Below are 18,648 nucleotides of genomic sequence, written 5' to 3' on the forward strand. Positions count from 1 at the left end.
AACTATGGAAATTGACAATAAGCTGTTATTGACGCGTTCAGTACCGGTAGTGCAGCTGCGGTTAGAAATGGAATTTTACTATTATGCACGAAGTTTGATAGTGGCGGTAGTCGCGCGTCAGTAGACGGTCAAAGGATAAAAAAAGATTATATTCGCGATAGTCCGTGCATAAAAGGAGAAAAAGTCGAAAATCGGACTCTGGTATCCGAATCCGTAGCTGAAGATGCGACTGGCATAACATAAGTCTAGAGCTGAAGATGAGAGAGATGGATTTTTGCCGTTTAAGCAGTTGTTGTTAAAATATGGTAACTATTTGTAAACGGCTATTAAATCAAGTCATTGGTTTCAGCCCCGAAACATCAAGGCCGTGCTGACAGCGACCAGCGTGTTCTACAACGGAGTGCGAGCGGACCTGGTTAAGAAGGTGGAAGGAAAGATCTTCGTCGGACCTAAGAAACGTAAGTTATCTTATTAAACATAACACAACCATTATTTTCCTTTGACCGTCGCGCCGGACCGTTAACGTTTTCAGCAATACCTCGTAGAGACTCGAAAGTCGGCGAAGGGCCTTTAGCTTTAGACATGCAGAAGAAATATCTAACAATTCCCTTGTAGGTATCCTGTATCTATTAAGGTCTTGGCATATTTTCATTGTTTGATTAAAATTTTCAGCAACTTCGGATCCCCTCCTCGATACAATGCTACTTCCAATTAGATTAACTTTAGTTTTTCAATGTTTGAATAAGCCTTTATCATCTTCAAATTCCAGATGAAGAGATTAGTATCGACGTGACAGCAGACGAGTATCTGCCGAAGTTGGTGGAGTACTGCAATATGAAGATATCCGCCATGGTCATCGTCGACGAGACCAAGCAGTCGTGGGCTGATGATGATGACTTCCAAGTGCTGAAGCCTACGATTAGCATCAAGGTAACATACATACATATAATCATGCCTATTTCCCGGAGGGGTAGGCAAATACACCACAGATTTCCACTTGACACTTTTTTCGCTTCCTTGACTTTCATAACATTCCTCATACATGCTCGCCGGTTTAGGGAGCTCTTGACCTGGGCTATAACCGCGAAAATCGAAGTTCGCAAATTGCGGGGATTTTTCTCTGTCACTCTAATTACGCCTTCATCGGAGTAAAAGAGAAAGATCCCCGCAATTTGCGAATATCGGTTTTCGCGGTAGCCGCTCTGGCCTTTCTTCAGGATTTCCCCGATCTGATCAGAGGCCATGGTAACATTACGCAAAAATGGCAGAATTCGCGTACCTATATCCAGTGGAATATATTAGTGCCACTGCCACCTGGTGGCCTAGCCAAGGTGACAATCGCTTGCACTTCCCCATCGAATCGATTTGTGTCTCTCTATCACTCTTCCGATTAGGGCCACTTGCACCATCCCACTAACCCGAGGTTAATCGGTTAAACCGTTAACTCAGTGTCAAATTGTATTGGTAACCATGGCAACTCCAGGTTTAACCGGCTAACCCCGGGTTAGTGTATTGGTGTAAGTGGCGCATAGTGTGACAGTGATAGTTTGCGTTTCTTTCGCTGCGGATTAGGTGATGGCTACCTATTTATATGTATAGGTAGGTAGGTAAATATCTACCTATTTAAATAATGAATAATTATGCATTGTATCCCCAGTTCAACGACGACCTAGTGATCAACACGGCGTCGGAAGCATCCCTGTCGTTCGTGAATCCCCTGGACCGGACGCTGACCGGCTGCGAGTTCCGCGTGACGTCGCCCGGCCTCGCCGGCCGGACCGTCAGGGTCCCGGCCCCGGACACCCCGGCTAAAGGACGCGTGGTGGCCAGTCTTCCCGTCTTACCTAATGTGAGTAATCATCATCATCATCATATCAGCCAGAGGATGTCCACTGCCAGGACATAGGCTTCCCCCAAAGAGCGCCACTATGAATGATGATGTGAGCAGTATTATTATATGTTACCGTTGAAAACACGTTTTCCCTATTAACTATTTTTCCGTATCGCCTTAGTGAAAACGCGTTATAACTAAGTTTTCCGTAGTGCCGATTTTTCTCCTGATTCTAGTATATAGGTACTTATTAGTAGTAGAAATTAAATGAAACTAAAAAAATCCATACTAAATTGTTGCCATGTTTAAGCATTTTACGTCAAAAATGTGACATCAGAGGGGCTACCGCGAAAACCAAAATTCGCAAATTGCGGGGATTTTTCTCTGTCACTCTAATTACGCCGTCATTGGAGTAAAAGAAAAAGATCCCCGCAATTTGCGAACTTCGATTTTCGCGGTCATAGCCCAATTACGTAGAAAGTGGCGCCCTCATTTATTTTCTACTATTTTATGTCGCACTGTAGTTAGTTGCCTAGATAATAAAGTAATTATCTTCATTTATAAATATCTTTATAATAACATTAATTATTTATTTATTTTCCTATTCCAGAAACTCGGCAAGATCAACATAGTGGCAACATTCAAGTCGGCCGAGCTGAGGGACATCACCGGCGCCGCCAGCGTCGACGTATTCGAGGGCTGAGCCGATATCTACTCTGTCGTGTTAGCAATAAGATACATTTTCAAGTGACGTACATAGATCTATCGGGTCGTTGCCGACAACTATTCAACGGACGATAGTAAGGAGGGCTGAGCCGATATCTACTCTGTCGTGTTAGCAATAAGATACATTTTCAAGTGACATACATAGATCTATCGGACTGTTGCCGGCAACTATTCAACGGACGTTAATAACGAGAGCTGAGCCGATATCAACTCTGTCGTGTTAGCAATAAGATACATTTTCAAGTGACGTATATAGATCTATCGGGCTGTTACCGGCAACTATTCAACGGACGTTAGTAACGAGGGCTGAGCCGATATCAACTCTGTCGTGTTAGCAATAAGATATATTTTTAAGTGACGTACATAGATCTATCGGGCTGTTGCCGGCAACTACTTATTCAACGGACATTAGTAACGAGGGCTGAGCCGATATCAACTCTGTCGTGTTAGCAATAAGATACATTTTCAAATGACGTACACAAGTCTCTTGGGCTGTTACCGGCAACTATTCAACGGACGTTAGTAACGAGGTCTGAGCCAATATCTACTCTGTATTGTTAACAATAAGATTTATTTTCACTCACACAGTTTGTAGAAGGCTAAGCTGATTGCAATTGTACCATCATTACCGTCAAAGTTCGAGACGTTGTCATCAAATCTTTCGACTGCTGAGCTAATGTCAACCTTATTTTATAAGGAATAAAATGCTTTTTTAACTCGCAATAGCGATATACTCAGACCTGCAAGACACGTTCGCGCCGTAGTGAACGATATGGGCTTTATAGCCCATAGCGGTTATCCGCGAAAATCGAAATTCGCAAATTGCGGGCATTTTTCTCTGTCACTCTAATTACGCCTTCATTGGAGTAAAAGAGAAAGATCCCCGCAATTTGCGAATTTACGCGGTAACCCCTATGCCCTATGGTCATCCTCTCTCAACTACTCTTCTAATAAGTGCTACAGAGACATTGACGTTTCGTTCGCTGCGGAGCGTAAACGATTGGCATCTTGGCTAGGCACCCAGGTAAATAATTATGATGACGACTGTATTAATTAAGTAAGGTATAATTTTAAGTGCCATAAATATGTAATTATTTAAATAAGCAATGTAAAGCTATTAAACTGTCGTGAATGTAAAATACATATATTATACATTACCTATTTTAGTAGAACATCACATCACGAATTAAGAGTAAATGTGTTAAAATTGAAAATACCATTTTAAAATGTTTTTTACCTTGTTGTAAGTACTTACTTAAATCATTTTTATAAGGTTTTGTATATTAAAATAAAGAAATATTATAAAAAGAAAGGTTTATTCTTAACTCTCACTTTTACTTATTTAAACCTTGTGCAGTCACCATCAGATATATCGGAGCGATCGAGGTGCTCATAAATATCTGAACACACACTCTAACGCCTCGACGATAGAGGCGTGTCCAGATATTTGTGAGCACCTTGTCCGCTCCGATATATCTGATGGCGACTGTGCAAGAGCCAAACAAGCCAATGCGTACACTGACATCAAACGGCCTATCGTGAACGTTCGACGTTGTTGCCTCTCTGTCGCACTTGTAAATTCGTACGTAAGTGTGACAGGGAGGCAACACGTCGAACGTGGCTCGCGGCCCTCTCTACATATTTTAGCCCTCTAGTACATGTACGGTGGCGGCGCCGGTGACTTCCTTCAGCTCGTTGGACGTGAATGTCGCCACCACGTGGATCTTGCCAAGCGTCTGAAACAGAAAACCATTATCAAATAATACCTTTTGTTCTTTGTAATAAGGTTGATATTTGTATGTAGGGATTTTTCTTAAAAAGAGAAGAGTGGACTGTTTGAAGATTTATTGGCGACTGATTTTGACACATACATGCATACATTAACACAATCACTCACACATGCTTAAAATGCATCCAACACCTTTAAACGAGCAATTCTTGTTTATATTATATATTTCGGGGATATCGGAAATGGCTCTAACAATTTCGATGAAATTTTCTATATGGGGGTTTTCGGCGAAAAATCGAGCTCTAGGTTTTATCTCTGGGAAAACGCCCATTTTTGAGTATTTATTTTCCGCGCAAAGCTGGGTCTCCCAGGTACTAAATAAGAAAATTGATAACTAGATGACTCGTCAATTTGTACGAACTAGATGCAGTCTAGAGTCTAGAGTCATCTACCCGATCTTGCCTTACAGTCTCCGACGAGTCTAGCCAAGATGAACATCATTGATAGAAAACGCTAACCGAAATTTGGCAACCCCGATACATTTTCATTTTCCCACCAAACGTCCACAGCATAGCTGGTAGGATCAGGTGGGGTAAATAAGTATAAGGCACGGGTAATAAATACAAATACAAATCTAATAAATAAGACTAGACTATAAAAGAAGCAGTGGTGGCCGAGTGGATATGACGCCTGACTTTCAATCCGGAGGTCGCGGGTTCAAATCCTGGCTCGTACCAATGAGTTTTTCGGAACTTATGTACGAAATATCATTTGATATTTACCACTAGCTTTTCGGTGAAGGAAAAACATCGTGAGGAAACCTGCATACATCTGCGAAGAAATTCAAAGGTGTATGTGAAGTCCCCAATCCGCATTGGGCTAGCGTGGGGACTATAGCCCAAACCCTCTCGCGCATGAGAGGAGGCCTGTGCTCAGCAGTGGGACGTATATAGGCTGAAATGATGATGATGATGAAATAAGACTAAGCTTTTAACACTCAAAAACTTATCCTACTTCATTTCCATTCCATTGAAAAAGAAGACTTGTGTGTAGACTTCTTAGAAAGAGTATTTTGTAATGTATTGTACTCACATTAGGTGTAACGTGGAGGCCAGCAACCACCCGCTTTTTGGCCTCGGTGTCTTGAGCCGGGACCCGCACAGTGCGTCCGGCGAGGCCGGGCGAGGTCACGCGGAACTCGCAGCCGGTCAAAGTTCGGTCCAGGGGGTTCAAGAAGGAGAGAAACACTTCCCTTGGTTGGTTCATTACTAGATCGTCGTGGAACTGGAACACAAAAAAAAACAGCAAGTCAAAGACTAAAAATATGGCCAAAAACTAATAAATTGTTCGAATTATTATCTTCAAGCCAGAGTGAATTGAAAACATTTTCAATTCGGAGGTCGCGGGTTCAAACCCCGCATCGTATTTTTGCTATCTCTCAATCACTTCCGTGAAGGAAAACAAACATCGTGAGGAAGCCGGACTAATCCTAATAAGGCCTAGTTTCCTCTCTGGGTTGGATTGGAAGGTCAGACGCAGTCGCTTTCGTAAAAACTAGTGCACACGTCAATTCTTGGGATTAGTTGTCAAGCGGACCGCAGGCTCCCATGAGCCGTGTCAAAATGTCGGGATAACGCGAGGAAGAAGAAAACTTTACGATTTATAGGTAGGTAAGTTTTACCTTGATGTTAATGGTGGGTTTCATCACTCGGAAATCGTCGTCATCTGCCCAGCACTGCTTCGTCTCATCAACCAAGGCCATGGCGGATATCTTCATGTTGCAATATTCCACCAACTTCGGCAGGTAGTCTTCTGCCGTCACGTCGATGACGATTTCGTCGTCTGAAGTAGAAAATGATGGTAAGTTGCTAAATTGTGGTACAGATAAAGGGGTATTCCAGAAAAGTGTCGGGTACGTACGTGAAATTATTTTTGAACCACTTCTGATAAAGGTATTTGACATGATAACGTTTGACAACTTAGCTTTAAATTCAAAGATAAATAATACGTTAGTTAAAGTAGCTGCCATACGCGTCACATTGCCGACGAAATGCCTGCCAGGTCAGAGTTAGTGACTCTAGATCGTACTTAAGTGTAGAAAGTAGGGCGACTTAATTTTTTTTAATATAATTTATTTACATAATAGATGCATACGGAGGTATTACAGTAACTGTACAAATACTAACCTAAATTACCATAACTAGCTTAAATTTAAAATAGACCCTTAAGGCATTATATCAAAGATGCTGGCGGCATTTCCTCGTATGCTGACACGTTGTGAGAAGCCACCAGCTCTTCGGTCACCAGCTATATTATACCAGTTCGCGACTTCTGCAAACAACTTGTGCGCGCTGGGATCCCACGGGCCTAGAGTTTCAACTTACGTTTCTTAGGTCCGACAAATATCCTTCCTTGCACTGTCTTGACCTGTTCCGCTCGCACTCCGTTGTAGAACACGCTGGTCGCAGTCAGCACGGCCTTGATGTTTCTTGGCTGAAACCAATGCCTTGATTTTATCTGCTCAGCAAATTGCATGCTAAGTATATTGATATATTGTCGAGCTACAAAATTCATTCGACCGATCAAAACCGCAATGTATCGAAAATCCTTGCCGATAGAGTCTGTTCCGAAAAAGAAGAGTCGGGGAATGTATTGAGTCCCATACATTTCACAACTATTATTTTTCCGCACAGACTCTAAAAGGAGAAGATATAGGGAAGATCTGTGGATTTCTGCTTCAAGCGAAGGAAGGCTTAGACTTACCTCGTTAGACTCGTTATCAATATCGACAACGATGCGGAAGTCGTTCCCAATAGCAACGGCGTCGATATCACGCAGCTTAAACGACACGTCGCTCTTGACTTTACTCGCTAACTCGTAATATCTGAAACATATCATGGGTATAATTGAATCATGACTTATCAGTTTCCGCTGGCTTAGCGACGATCGTAATGAATCAAATCGTTCTGGTATTGGTCCGTGATATCCTCGCGATCCTTATCTCAGAGGATCAAAACAGATCCGGGCGGCCACAAGCCAGTCGCGGTCAGTATTGGGGAGCTATGGGGCGGCGAACCTTTTACGGTCCAGGGAATCAAATCTTAAAACACCAGAAGGTCTAAGACACCTTCCTTACAATGTGCTTCTGAGACATGGATCCCGTTACTCTACTAAGAAAGAGAGTAAACTTCACAAACCTCTCAGCCCTCTCAGAGTGGCGTACGCCATTCATAAGTGCTACGCGCTCTGCAGTGGTACCCTCGCGATACTTGTACTGCTCAGTAACGTCCTCGCAGTCCTCGTCTCCCACAGGATCGAAGACCAAAGGCTTCTTCGTGAGCAGCATTTGCCCAACGCTGTTGAAAAAGTAGATTTCATGAGTGGTGTTTCTTTCGTCGATTACCTAACCTACACAATTATTCAACTACTGATCAGAAATGTTTTTACCAATGAAGAGAAACCTCCAGAATATCCCTCAATATCTATATATATACTTACTATGGAGCGTTTTTGTGCTGAGCCGTTGTGAAACTTGTGACAAAAGATGATAGGCAATAGTCGCTTCACAGTGGAGCATAAGAGCCAGAGATAATTATATCAACCATGAGCCCTGGCTAATGATTTCAATATGCCAAACTTTATCAAAATAAGATCCGCAGTTATAGCCGGTAAAATAAAAAAACCGGACAAGTGCGAGTCAGACTCGCCCACCGAGGGTTCCGTACTTTTTAGCATTTGTTGTTATAGCGGCAACAGAAATACATCATCTGTGAAAATTTCAACTGTCTATTAGCTATCACGGTTCGTGAGATACAGCCTGGTGACAGACGGACGGAAGGACGGACAGCGGAGTCTTAGTAATTGGGTCACGTTTTACCCTTTGGGTACGGAACCCTAAAAAGAGATAGGCATCAGAGACTGGAATTTCGTGACACGTTTGAATTATCATAATGACTTCTCATTAATCGTCGCTGGATATGGTGGACTAACGTCTCTTTTTCAGTTTTGCTTGTGACTACTGAATATCCCAGCTCTGAATGCGGGTCTTGTCGCCAGCGGAACACATCAGCGTTGACTGAGGCCAACACGAAGGCCACATCGTAATTCATGCCAAGGTCACCCTTCTTGATAGCTTCGAGCGACGCCGGTCCGCACTGGTACTTCCCTTCTGACGTTTCCTGCGGAGTCGCATCGATGGCCTGCCAGCCGCCGTAGCCTGGAAGAATTAAAACGGTAATAGATACTATTAAAGGCCTAAGTATCCCACTGCTTGGTAAGATCCCCTCGACTACCGACCGTCCTGGCGGTCTCCGTCAGTTATATATATCCAAGTCATTTCGCCATCTCCACCTGGGCCTGCCAGCTACTCGCCCACCATGCGGCACCAACTCCCACACAACAACTAATCATCACAACCTTGGAGATTAAGCTGCTCATCGCATTTGAACTTGCTCAGAACACAAACGATTGTATCAAATGATCAGGTTTGTTTTGAAGATCAAATGTCTCCCTCTCGCGCATGAGAGGAGACCTGTGCCCAGCAGTGCGACGTATTTTAGGCAGAATTAACTAACTATTTTGGCTCAGCGATCCAAAGAGAATCTTCGCCTCCGAAACGAGAGCGTGCCACCTGTCCCGATCCTGTGCAACTTCCTGCCAGTTACTGACGCGAAGCTATTATATTATTATTATTAGGCAGAATTATTATTATTAATTCAACATGTGTCAACAACCCTATTCCGAATGCCGGCTGTCAAGTTCTATTAAGTGTAAATCAAGTTAAAAAGAATTTAGAGGATATAACCAACGGAGACGCCATGTCTATAATTTTCCGTACAAAATAGTCTGCCGTTTATTGCGGGGGAGGGGCACATCGTCTACGTAACCTCAACATAGCCATGTCAGATAAACGTCAGTCCATACATGTGTTTGACATGTGGTTGACCATTGACCGCCTTTTTTCGACAGAGGGGAACGCCTGTTAATGACCACTCCGTTTGATTATATTCTCTAAGAAAAAGATTGAGATCCAGGTTGCAGATTTGACAATTGACACTGACTCAAACTGATCCTACCTCTATAGGTAGGCTAGCCTCTATTACCTACTCGTATTGTCAACAAAACTTCTGCCAATACATTATCTTTAATTCTTTATACATGATTAAAGAAAAAAACCATACACCCGAGAGTAATGCAAATAGTGAAAATTCTTTCAAGACCCATTTTCGAGGTTGGAGTAGGGTCATTCCACCGTTTCGGGTGTTACACTTGAACTCATAAAATAAGGTTTTATTCGATATTGTAACAGGAACTAGGAGGTTATAACTATTGATTCATCTACTACTTTGATAATATTTTCCTTTCCTGTACGCACATTATTAAAGTATAAGAGAAATAACGAGAGAATCACTAAAAAGTAGCTGTTTCGGGCGTTACGCAAATTGGCCTATACCTTCTGACCATCAGTACCAAAATGCATAATTAAGCGAATTTTATCAAGTAAGCTCCAGTTTTATTTATGTCAAGTAATAATAGTTAGTATAGTCTACTGAAACACTGAAGTAACACTTAGTATCACTTCTTATTTAATTTTAATAAAATAAATTACCTGTTTCGGGTGTTACTCATGGTTCGTTTCGGGTGTTACGAGTACGAAATCAAGACAGATTTATACGAAATTATGGCTCATTTTATTGAAATTATTGTCTTTTTAATAAATTAGATTAAAAATATAAGTAATAAATGGTGAATTATTTTAAAATACATTATCTTAACAATAAAAACTGTTTCTCGAAGATATCATAATTATTTTTCTTTCGATGTGAATATTTCCGAAAATATTCACTTAATCAAAAACTTGTTGATGGTGACATCTATTCATTTTGAAAGATCTATCCAACGACACCCCACATCACAGGATTAAATGCAAAAAAAAATTAAAAATATTTTTTTTGTACAGGAGCTACCATAAAAAAAACATTTTTTTTCGTTTTTTTTTTGTGACATGAAGGTTCGGTATGTTTTCTATGGAAATAGGTTAGTTTTGACTTCTTAAACCAGTTTTCATTTTTCAACTCTTTGGTAGCGTTTCTTATGGAATGACCCAGTAGCACTTTAGTTCTTATAAGTAAAATCACTGAATGCACTAAGTGTCTATTCACTGGTCGTCCTTCGAGGAGGACTTGTCTGAAGACTATATATTATTTTGTGACTTACCTGAAGGAAGATCAGGCCTTGCCATCCATACATCATTCCAGACATGGAAGTTCCAAATGGAGTCAGATCCTGAGGCGTCATCCATGGCCTCGTTGTAGTACTTGTCTATAGAAAGTGAGTAGTCCGTGTCGTGGGCTGACACCACGTTGGTGACTACACGGGACGGAATACCGAGGGCACGACACACTGGGATAAAAAAACGGTGTAGGTAATGTCTTCTGATTGTTGTAGCATTGAAGGAAGAATTGAAGAAAAGAGAAAAAACCGGGCAAGTGCGAGTCGGACTCGCATTTCTAGGGTTCCGTACATAAGTCCGACACACGCTTGAATGCACATTTGTAATAGGTTTTCCTGTCATCTATAGGTAAAGAACTATTTTGTGTACATTTTTCAAAATTTTAGACCTAGTAGTTTCTGAGATAAAGTGGGGGAATGGTCATTTTTTGGCTATTTTCTTAAATAACTTCGAACCTATGTATTTTAAAATTATAAAAAAAAAGTCCATCTTTGGGTCACTAATTTACTTAAGTGTACTAAATTTCAACTTAATTGGTCCAGTAGTTTTCGAGAAAGTAGCCTGTGTCAGACGGACAGACAGACAGACGCACGAGTGATCCTAAGGGTTCCGTTTTTTCCTTTTGAGGTACGGAACCCTTTAAAGGGAAGAGTGTACATGGATCAAGTATCTAAAGGAAAAACTCAACTTCGTGTCGTATTAGGCTGTCCTAGGAAGGCAGGGGACCGACACATATGGAAATCGCTCCACCGCCTAGAGGTTTAACTCACGATGAATAGGATTGTGTAGGCTTCTTAAGTATGACTCATGCTAGACTAGGCCGTGCCCGGGCCGAGGCGTCCGACATGTCATTTTCTATGACGGCTGATCGGTGATAACGTGGTGCTCTCCATAGAAAACGAAGCGCCGGAAGCTCCGCCTCGGTCTAGCGTGAGTAGCAATGTTCAAATTGCAGAAATTGCAGAAATGTTCTCGGAAATTTCAGAGAAATTACATGAAAGAAACTAAGAAAGTTCTCTGTGAGAATGTTCCCATGAGAACTTTAACGTTTTGTGTAATATATAATATTACACGCCACATAACAGTGAAGCGGGCAGGCGAAATATTTAAAATGGCATGTGTCTACGTCGGTCTTGACACGATTAGATTGTTTATTAAATTTAAGTTCCAGAGCATATTCTTCATAGAAGTTTCGCAACTTAAGAAACTTCTCCTCGTTGCATTGCTAAGCGTGGGTCATCCTTTATGCTCAAGTCCTTACCAGTGGTAGTAAGGCAAGCAAACACCCAGCACTGCCCATATGCCACACTTCGCTTCGTCCTGAGATATTCCTCCATGATATCAACGGAGCCCGTCCAATCAAAGGGAGCTGTGCCGTTCTCATATTTTCCAGACCAGTTGCCTATTAATATGCCGCCGTCGCTGTCGTTGGAGTTAACCATTTTGGAGATGGTGCGGCAAAGGCGGATTGGGTAACCGCGACTAAAAAAAAATTAGTTTATAAGTAAAACAATTTAGATGGATTAATGTCTCGTACTAAAGCTCTGGTTTCCTAGAATAGCGGTGCCGTCATATAGCGGCCGTCTCCATAGTTAGGCAATTACAAGCTTTTATTTAGTTTCACCTGACCGTTGTATGTGTGTAATCAAATCTTGCAAAGTTAAATTTGATCCACTTCCCGGTTTCCGATTGAGCTGAAATTGTGCATACATATGTAAGTCGGGTGACAATGCAATGCAAATCTGTGATAAAACAACGAATCCTAATTGTGTTTGGGGTTCTTAAAATTGTCTCGATGAGTATTAGTTGCCTGTGGAAAAAAAAGTACAGTCGGCGATAAAAGCTTGTACCAAAAACGAATTTTTTGCCAAAAACTTATTATTATATAATTCCACCACGTCATACGTTGGCGTCGCTTGCATTTCCCCAACTTCGCACATAAGCAATACAAATAAAAGAACTTACTGTTTTAACGGCATCTTAGATCGGTCAAGCATAAACATAACTGCTCGCAGCACGTCAGTATCGAACTGACCGAAGACCCACGGCTTGCCGCGCTCGGTCCTGACGGGGCCCATCCACACCTTGCCCACGTCGTTGAGGACGTACTCCTGGAGCAAGGCACTGTCTTCCATGTAGGTTTGATCATCTGTGGAGAAAAATTTTGAAGTGAAAATTTCTTTAGCGGCGCTGAGCACTTTTTGAGGTGGGGAAAAAATGATAAACTCGATTCAGCGTAACGCGTAACGCGTAACGTAACGCTGACGTCATGTGTCACGGACAATGTTATTCACCAAAGAACTTTAGTCATAACGTATATATAATCAGGTCAATTATTTAAAACTGGACTTTTGTATTAAGCAATAAAGCTCAATGTTCTAATCTTGTACGGGCTGAAATACGAGGATCTCACAGTTACATTCTAACTTTTTATCACTCCATGCAATACGAATATAATTCAATAAAGCTACATCTTGATTAAATCGCTAATAAAAGTGAACTCTAGTACTGGTGAATAAAACTCAATATATATCATGACCAAAAATATTTAGATGCGAGGTCTGCAAGGTAACTTTACAATTTCTATTCGAATTTTAAACTATTAACGCCACAAATTTAAGCTCACTGGCCAGCAATTTCGGAACTGAAGTTTTTCAATAGAAAGGAGGATGGGTCAATTATATATAGTGCTGCAGACATTTTGGACTAGTCATTGAGTTTTCTTTTCTGTCGGCACTCCCGGAGTGCAACCAGTGGCCTATTTTATAAAGCTACAAGTTACAATTTACAAGCGGAAGTCTCTTTCTAACACATAGGGTCAGAAAGAGACTTCCGCTTGTAAATTGTAACTTGTAGCTTTATAAAATTAGGCCCAGTTGTTTTTTAGTGTTCCGTACAAAACTTTGTTCACGGAACACTTATGGGACACTTCGGTCTTGTTTATTTAACTAGTCTGTGCGGAGAGAGAAGAGTCGTGGAATGTATGGGCCCTAAAATAATACATTCCACGGCTCTTCTCTTCACGCACAGACTATAAAATTGAGTATAAATACTCATTGAATTGGATTGGCTATTTGGCGAACCATAGGCGGGCGAATCAAGTTTTTCACCGATAGTGTTGAGTGTCTCTTGGGTTACTCAAAATGTCTCTGGAGTTACCAAGAAATCGGCTTTCTAATTAATATACATAGTTTCTGTTTATTAGGTTTTTACAGTTGGGGCCCCGAATGTTTTAGCATATATACTTAATACACCATAATAAACTGAAACATAGAAAAGCCATTATTTAAAGTAAAGGTGAAATTTTACAGCGAAGGTTAAAAGTTCTGGACATAGATTTGTGTCCGTGAAAAAGTTAGAAAAGGGTGCGAAATTAAACTTTATGTACCTATTCGCGGAAAAATTACCGTTAAACTTTATACATCCTGTTAGGTTTGAGATTCCTTTAAGGTTCCATAAATTAAGTGTAATAGTTTGTGATTGGTTTTTACACTTGCTGGCCACCGATGTGTTATATAAAAAAACAATACTTAGTAAGAGTGAAAACGTAGTACAGTACGGATATGATGGTCGTTCTTGTCTACGTGACAGCGTGATAAAACGGTGTCCGTCACTTTCTATCCCACGGTGTTTAAAAGTAACAGTTATTTTATCACGTGGATAGAGATGGATAAATCTATCCATAATACGCCAGCTGGTTTCGATAGCGCACTTACCAGGGTTCCATGGGTTGAAGAAGATGTACAACTCCTGATCATAGTAGTGGATCTCCCTCGCGAGCCAGTTCTTGCTGCGCGTGACCACGGGCACGTCCACTGGAGTTGATATCTGCAACATGACGTTTGTTTGTTGGCTTGTGTACGAGTATGTCGGCGGCCGATCGTAAGATCAGGCAGATCGTAATGTTCCTGTGTAATGTTTTGACGATAGTCACATTAAACCAATATACATATAGGTAGCATAGATTCGTTAGGTTGCTTCAGATGCCCGAAGGGCAAACTGCTCAGAAATAGGAGCACCGCGTAGCGGGGCTCCGTCGACTCAGGGAACGTTTCAAAGATTTTCACGTTTCACGATATGCCTAGGAATTTCACGATATGCCTGATCTTACGATCGGCCGCCGACATTTACATCATTATTTCGTAAAGACCTTTGGAGTCCTCGTCGTTAGGACTCGGCCAAGTTTTCTAGACTCTTGTCATTATGCCGAAACTTGTGTTCGTTTAAACTTAATGAGAACTTGTTGAGTATTTATTGGGAATTTAAGTTATTTTATAGCAAACTATATTTGAACTGTGTGCGACTCTGAGTTTCTGATAATTCATACCTATAAACAATATATGTAAATGGTAGCCTATGATGGTTCCCATTTTTGTAAAGCCATATCGTCGCTATACCTAAGTGGTTCCCCAACCCACAATTTAGACATAATAGTGTTAAGTTGTTAACTATAGACCTTGCAACAAAACGCATGAGATTATGATACATTGCGGCATATTATCCATCGATTGAATTCATTACACGTACATAGTCGGAAATGCATAGAAAACTACACGCGATTTGTGACATCGCGTCTAAATAGTCTTATAGAGTTAGGCCAAGGAAAGTCTGCAACGATTTTGATAGCACACGCAGCTAGTGCAAGTGTTATTTTAAACGCCAAATTTCTATGAAATTATGACGTATAATATAGCATTTGACTGCGTAGCGTAGGTATGCTATCTAAATCGTTGCAGGCTTTTCTTGGTCTTACTCTAGCCAATGCCTACCTCGAAATATAGTGTGTCCTTCTGCACGTCGGTGATTTTCGCACTCCAGGCGTGCTTCTCGACGACGGCGTCGCGTTTTAGATACATGGAGCCCGTGGTCTCCATTGAGGTTGAGACGCCTGCAAAAATACAAGAAACTTACTTGTAAATTAAGTTCAAAATTGCGTTTATTGTTGTATTATCTGTGTAGTTTTTTTTGCCATAAAAGGTATTGAGTCAGAAACATTACTGAGCACCTGGATATCACCTCCTTCTCTGACTTCTTATGGCAAATTAAATTAAATATCATTTATTAGTTGCCTAATGTCGCGGATTAGCTAGCTGAAGATGCTGAAGTGGCAGTGGGCCGTAGAACCTATAACCGTTGGGGTAGACGAGTTCTCGAGTGGAGGCCGGGCATCGGCAAACGTAGCGTAGGACGCCCTCAGACTAAATGGAGCGATGACCTTCGGAAGGCGGCTGGGAAGAGCTGGATCAGAATTGCCGCAAATCGTGCTCAATGGCGTGCAATAGGAGAGGCCTATGTCCAGCAGTGGACGAGAGTAGGCTGAGGATGATGATGAACTAATGTCCATAGATAATACCTTACAAGATACAGATGTAGTGCCTTATTATTTTCCATCGTTTTTCACGGATTAGGTACAGTCAAGGAATTTAAATTCCGACCCATTTCGTACTTTGTCACAGTGACAATCAATATGAAAGCCGCTAGAGACCTCATACGGTTGTCACTGTGACAAAGTACGAAATGGGTCGGAATTTAAATTCCTTGACTGTACATACAATAATAAAAACCTTACAAAATCATTTCGGCGACATAGTCTTCTGTTGCGTCACGTGTTCACTTTGTAAAAGATTTCTGGTACACCAGCACACATACCCAAAGTAAAGACCAGCTGCACCAGATCCAGGTTCTCATCGTAGGGCCTGGTGAACTGGATCTTGCCTTTGAAGAGCTGACCGCGCCGCACGATGACCACCTTCGAGTCCTCGGCGTTCACCAGCTCATACCTATTTCAAAGTTTTTTGAAAGTACAATCCATTATAGGCCTACCGTTTAACCAAAAAGAATTTGAAATAGAGAGGTTACTGTCATGGTAAATTATGCAGCTACAGTACCTACATTTACTGCCATAATTCGACAGACGATTAAAACTGTTAGAACGCCAATTGACTTTGATCATTATTCTTTCACTGATATGTATTAACTTGTTAAATATTAATATTAACGCCATCTACACGAAAGTAGGCTGAAGGTTATGGCGCCTACGCTTGAAAATATTGCACCATACCTTTGGCCTATAGTCGAGTAGATGGCGTTAATATTAATATTTAATAAGTTAGCACATATCAGTAAAAGAATAAGGATCAAAGTCAAATGGCGATCTTTTATTTTCTGTCGAAAGATGGCAGTAAATTTACAGTGGCTACATAATTTACTTCGACAATCCGTCTCTATACACTCTATTCTCTTTAACGGAGACAGTTGGTAAGAAGGTCAGCTACGGCCTGACTGCTAAAGGTAATTTGTATTTCGTCAAGTCAGTAAAAATCTCAAAGTCAGAAAATCACCGTGCAATAATAGGATTAGGTGTACCGTAAAATGGGGCGAGTTGGGTGAAATTTGTCTTTCAAACCTCGATAAAATTTTATTTTTACATGTGAAAACTTAATGGTGTATATAATAAGTGGTTCGGACGTTTGTATTTTATTTTGAGTAGTTCCATTTCATAACTTTGACGATAAAGAGGATAACCCACCTCACCCCGTAGTGCCTCGTATTCGGGGTGTGAGGGTTTTTCATGCAAAGGTGATTTTGGAAGATAGTTGGATCGATTTTTTTTATTATGCGTATTACTATAGCCGCATTTTAAATTGGAATACTTACATTATTTTTGTAGCAGTAGCCTTAAAATCTCTTCTCATCCCCCTCTCAAACCTTCTCTCCCCATTCATAACCTAACTCTCCCCGCGAAACCTACTCACCCCGTTTTACGGTATAATTTATTATGGTTTGTAACCCGTGGGAAACCGGGGCGGGTCGCTAGTATAAGAAAAAAAATATTGTAACATGTCTTACCTGTCAGTATGATGCAACTTCGCGTTCTCTCGAGGGTAGAAATCCACTTCGTTGACAATCAGCAGGGGCATCATGGTGCACATGATATCTGCAGACAAGATACAAGAAGCTGAACCTACGGCACCTTAAGTATCAGGAGACATTTTACTCCTTAGGTGGTGTACCCTTGTTTTGCCGACAAACTTTTCATCGAATATTATTTCATCGACAACGATTCATCGAAACGTTAGTACTAGTAATATTGTTTGGCGTTATTTTGTTTCATATACTATTTATTTCAATTTTTCTTACTGCGTAGAAATACTATTCATCGAATATTACTTGATCGCTTATTCGTTTCAAATTATTTTAATTGGCACAACTACTAAACATTGCAATTCATTTGTTCAACGTATTACTTTAATAAATTTTTCTGTTGTAACAATTTTAGGTTTCGGTTAGGTTAGAGCTGCGACTCCACACAGAAACGAACGGCTATCAAAGTCATTTTAGGTTAGGTTAGAACTGCGACCCCACACAGAAACGAACGGCTTTAAAAGTAGGTTTAGGTTAGGTTAGAACTGCGACCCCACACAGAAACGAACGGCTTTCAAAGTGGGTTTAGGTTAGGTTTGAACTGCCACCCCACACAGAAACGAACGGCTTTCAAAGTAGGTTTAGGTTAGGTTAGAACTGCGACCCCACACAGAAAATAACGGCTTTCAAAGTAGGTTTAGGTTAGGTTAGAACTGCGACTCCGGTGTACCCTTGTTTTGCCGACAAACTTTTCATCGAATATTATTTCATCGACAACGATTCATCGAAACGTTAGTACTAGTAATATTGTTTGGCGTTATTTTGTTTCATATACTATTTATTTCAATTTTTCTTACTGCGTAGAAATACTATTCATCGAATATTACTTGATCGCTTATTCGTTTCAAATTATTTTAATTGGCACAACTACTAAACATTGCAATTCATTTGTTCAACGTATTACTTTAATAAATTTTTCTGTTGTAACAATTTTAGGTTTCGGTTAGGTTAGAGCTGCGACCCCACACAGAAACGAACGGCTATCAAAGTCATTTTAGGTTAGGTTAGAACTGCGACCCCACACAGAAACGAACGGCTTTAAAAGTAGGTTTAGGTTAGGTTAGAACTGCGACCCCACACAGAAACGAACGGCTTTCAAAGTGGGTTTAGGTTAGGTTTGAACTGCCACCCCACACAGAAACGAACGGCTTTCAAAGTAGGTTTAGGTTAGGTTAGAACTGCGACCCCACACAGAAAATAACGGCT

The 18,648-nt window shown here is 41.0% G+C and overlaps 2 protein-coding genes and 1 long non-coding RNA gene across 3 annotated transcripts in view; 2 read left to right on the top strand and 1 right to left on the bottom strand.

Annotated features, from left to right (window-relative positions):
• The window catches only part of LOC134671783 (hemocyte protein-glutamine gamma-glutamyltransferase-like), a 30,269-nt gene extending 27,655 nt beyond the window's left edge, over positions 1-2,614 (top strand). Inside the window, exons 12-15 of the mRNA XM_063529613.1 lie at positions 350-458; positions 770-930; positions 1,658-1,849; positions 2,442-2,614. Coding sequence (XP_063385683.1) covers positions 350-458; positions 770-930; positions 1,658-1,849; positions 2,442-2,534 — 555 coding nt within the window. The 3' untranslated portion in view covers positions 2,535-2,614. The remainder of the gene's footprint in view (positions 1-349; positions 459-769; positions 931-1,657; positions 1,850-2,441) is intronic.
• The window catches only part of LOC134671797 (uncharacterized), a 498,925-nt gene that overhangs the window by 196,556 nt on the left and 283,721 nt on the right, over positions 1-18,648 (top strand). The gene's annotated exons all lie outside the window — the stretch shown is intronic.
• On the bottom strand, positions 4,184-17,443 carry LOC134671785 (hemocyte protein-glutamine gamma-glutamyltransferase-like). The gene is made up of 14 exons (XM_063529615.1): positions 17,368-17,443; positions 16,168-16,298; positions 15,288-15,406; positions 14,235-14,346; positions 12,484-12,667; positions 11,780-12,000; positions 10,503-10,688; positions 8,277-8,502; positions 7,484-7,642; positions 7,050-7,170; positions 6,671-6,779; positions 5,968-6,128; positions 5,379-5,570; positions 4,184-4,293 (listed from the first exon to the last, which is right to left on the bottom strand). Exons 1-14 carry the CDS (start codon positions 17,439-17,441, stop codon positions 4,201-4,203), a joined length of 2,088 nt encoding a protein of 695 aa, XP_063385685.1. The 5' UTR covers positions 17,442-17,443; the 3' UTR covers positions 4,184-4,200.

This window comes from Cydia fagiglandana, chromosome 16, assembly GCF_963556715.1.
Source record: "Cydia fagiglandana chromosome 16, ilCydFagi1.1, whole genome shotgun sequence".
In the NCBI taxonomy this organism is placed as follows: Eukaryota; Metazoa; Arthropoda; class Insecta; order Lepidoptera; family Tortricidae; genus Cydia; species Cydia fagiglandana.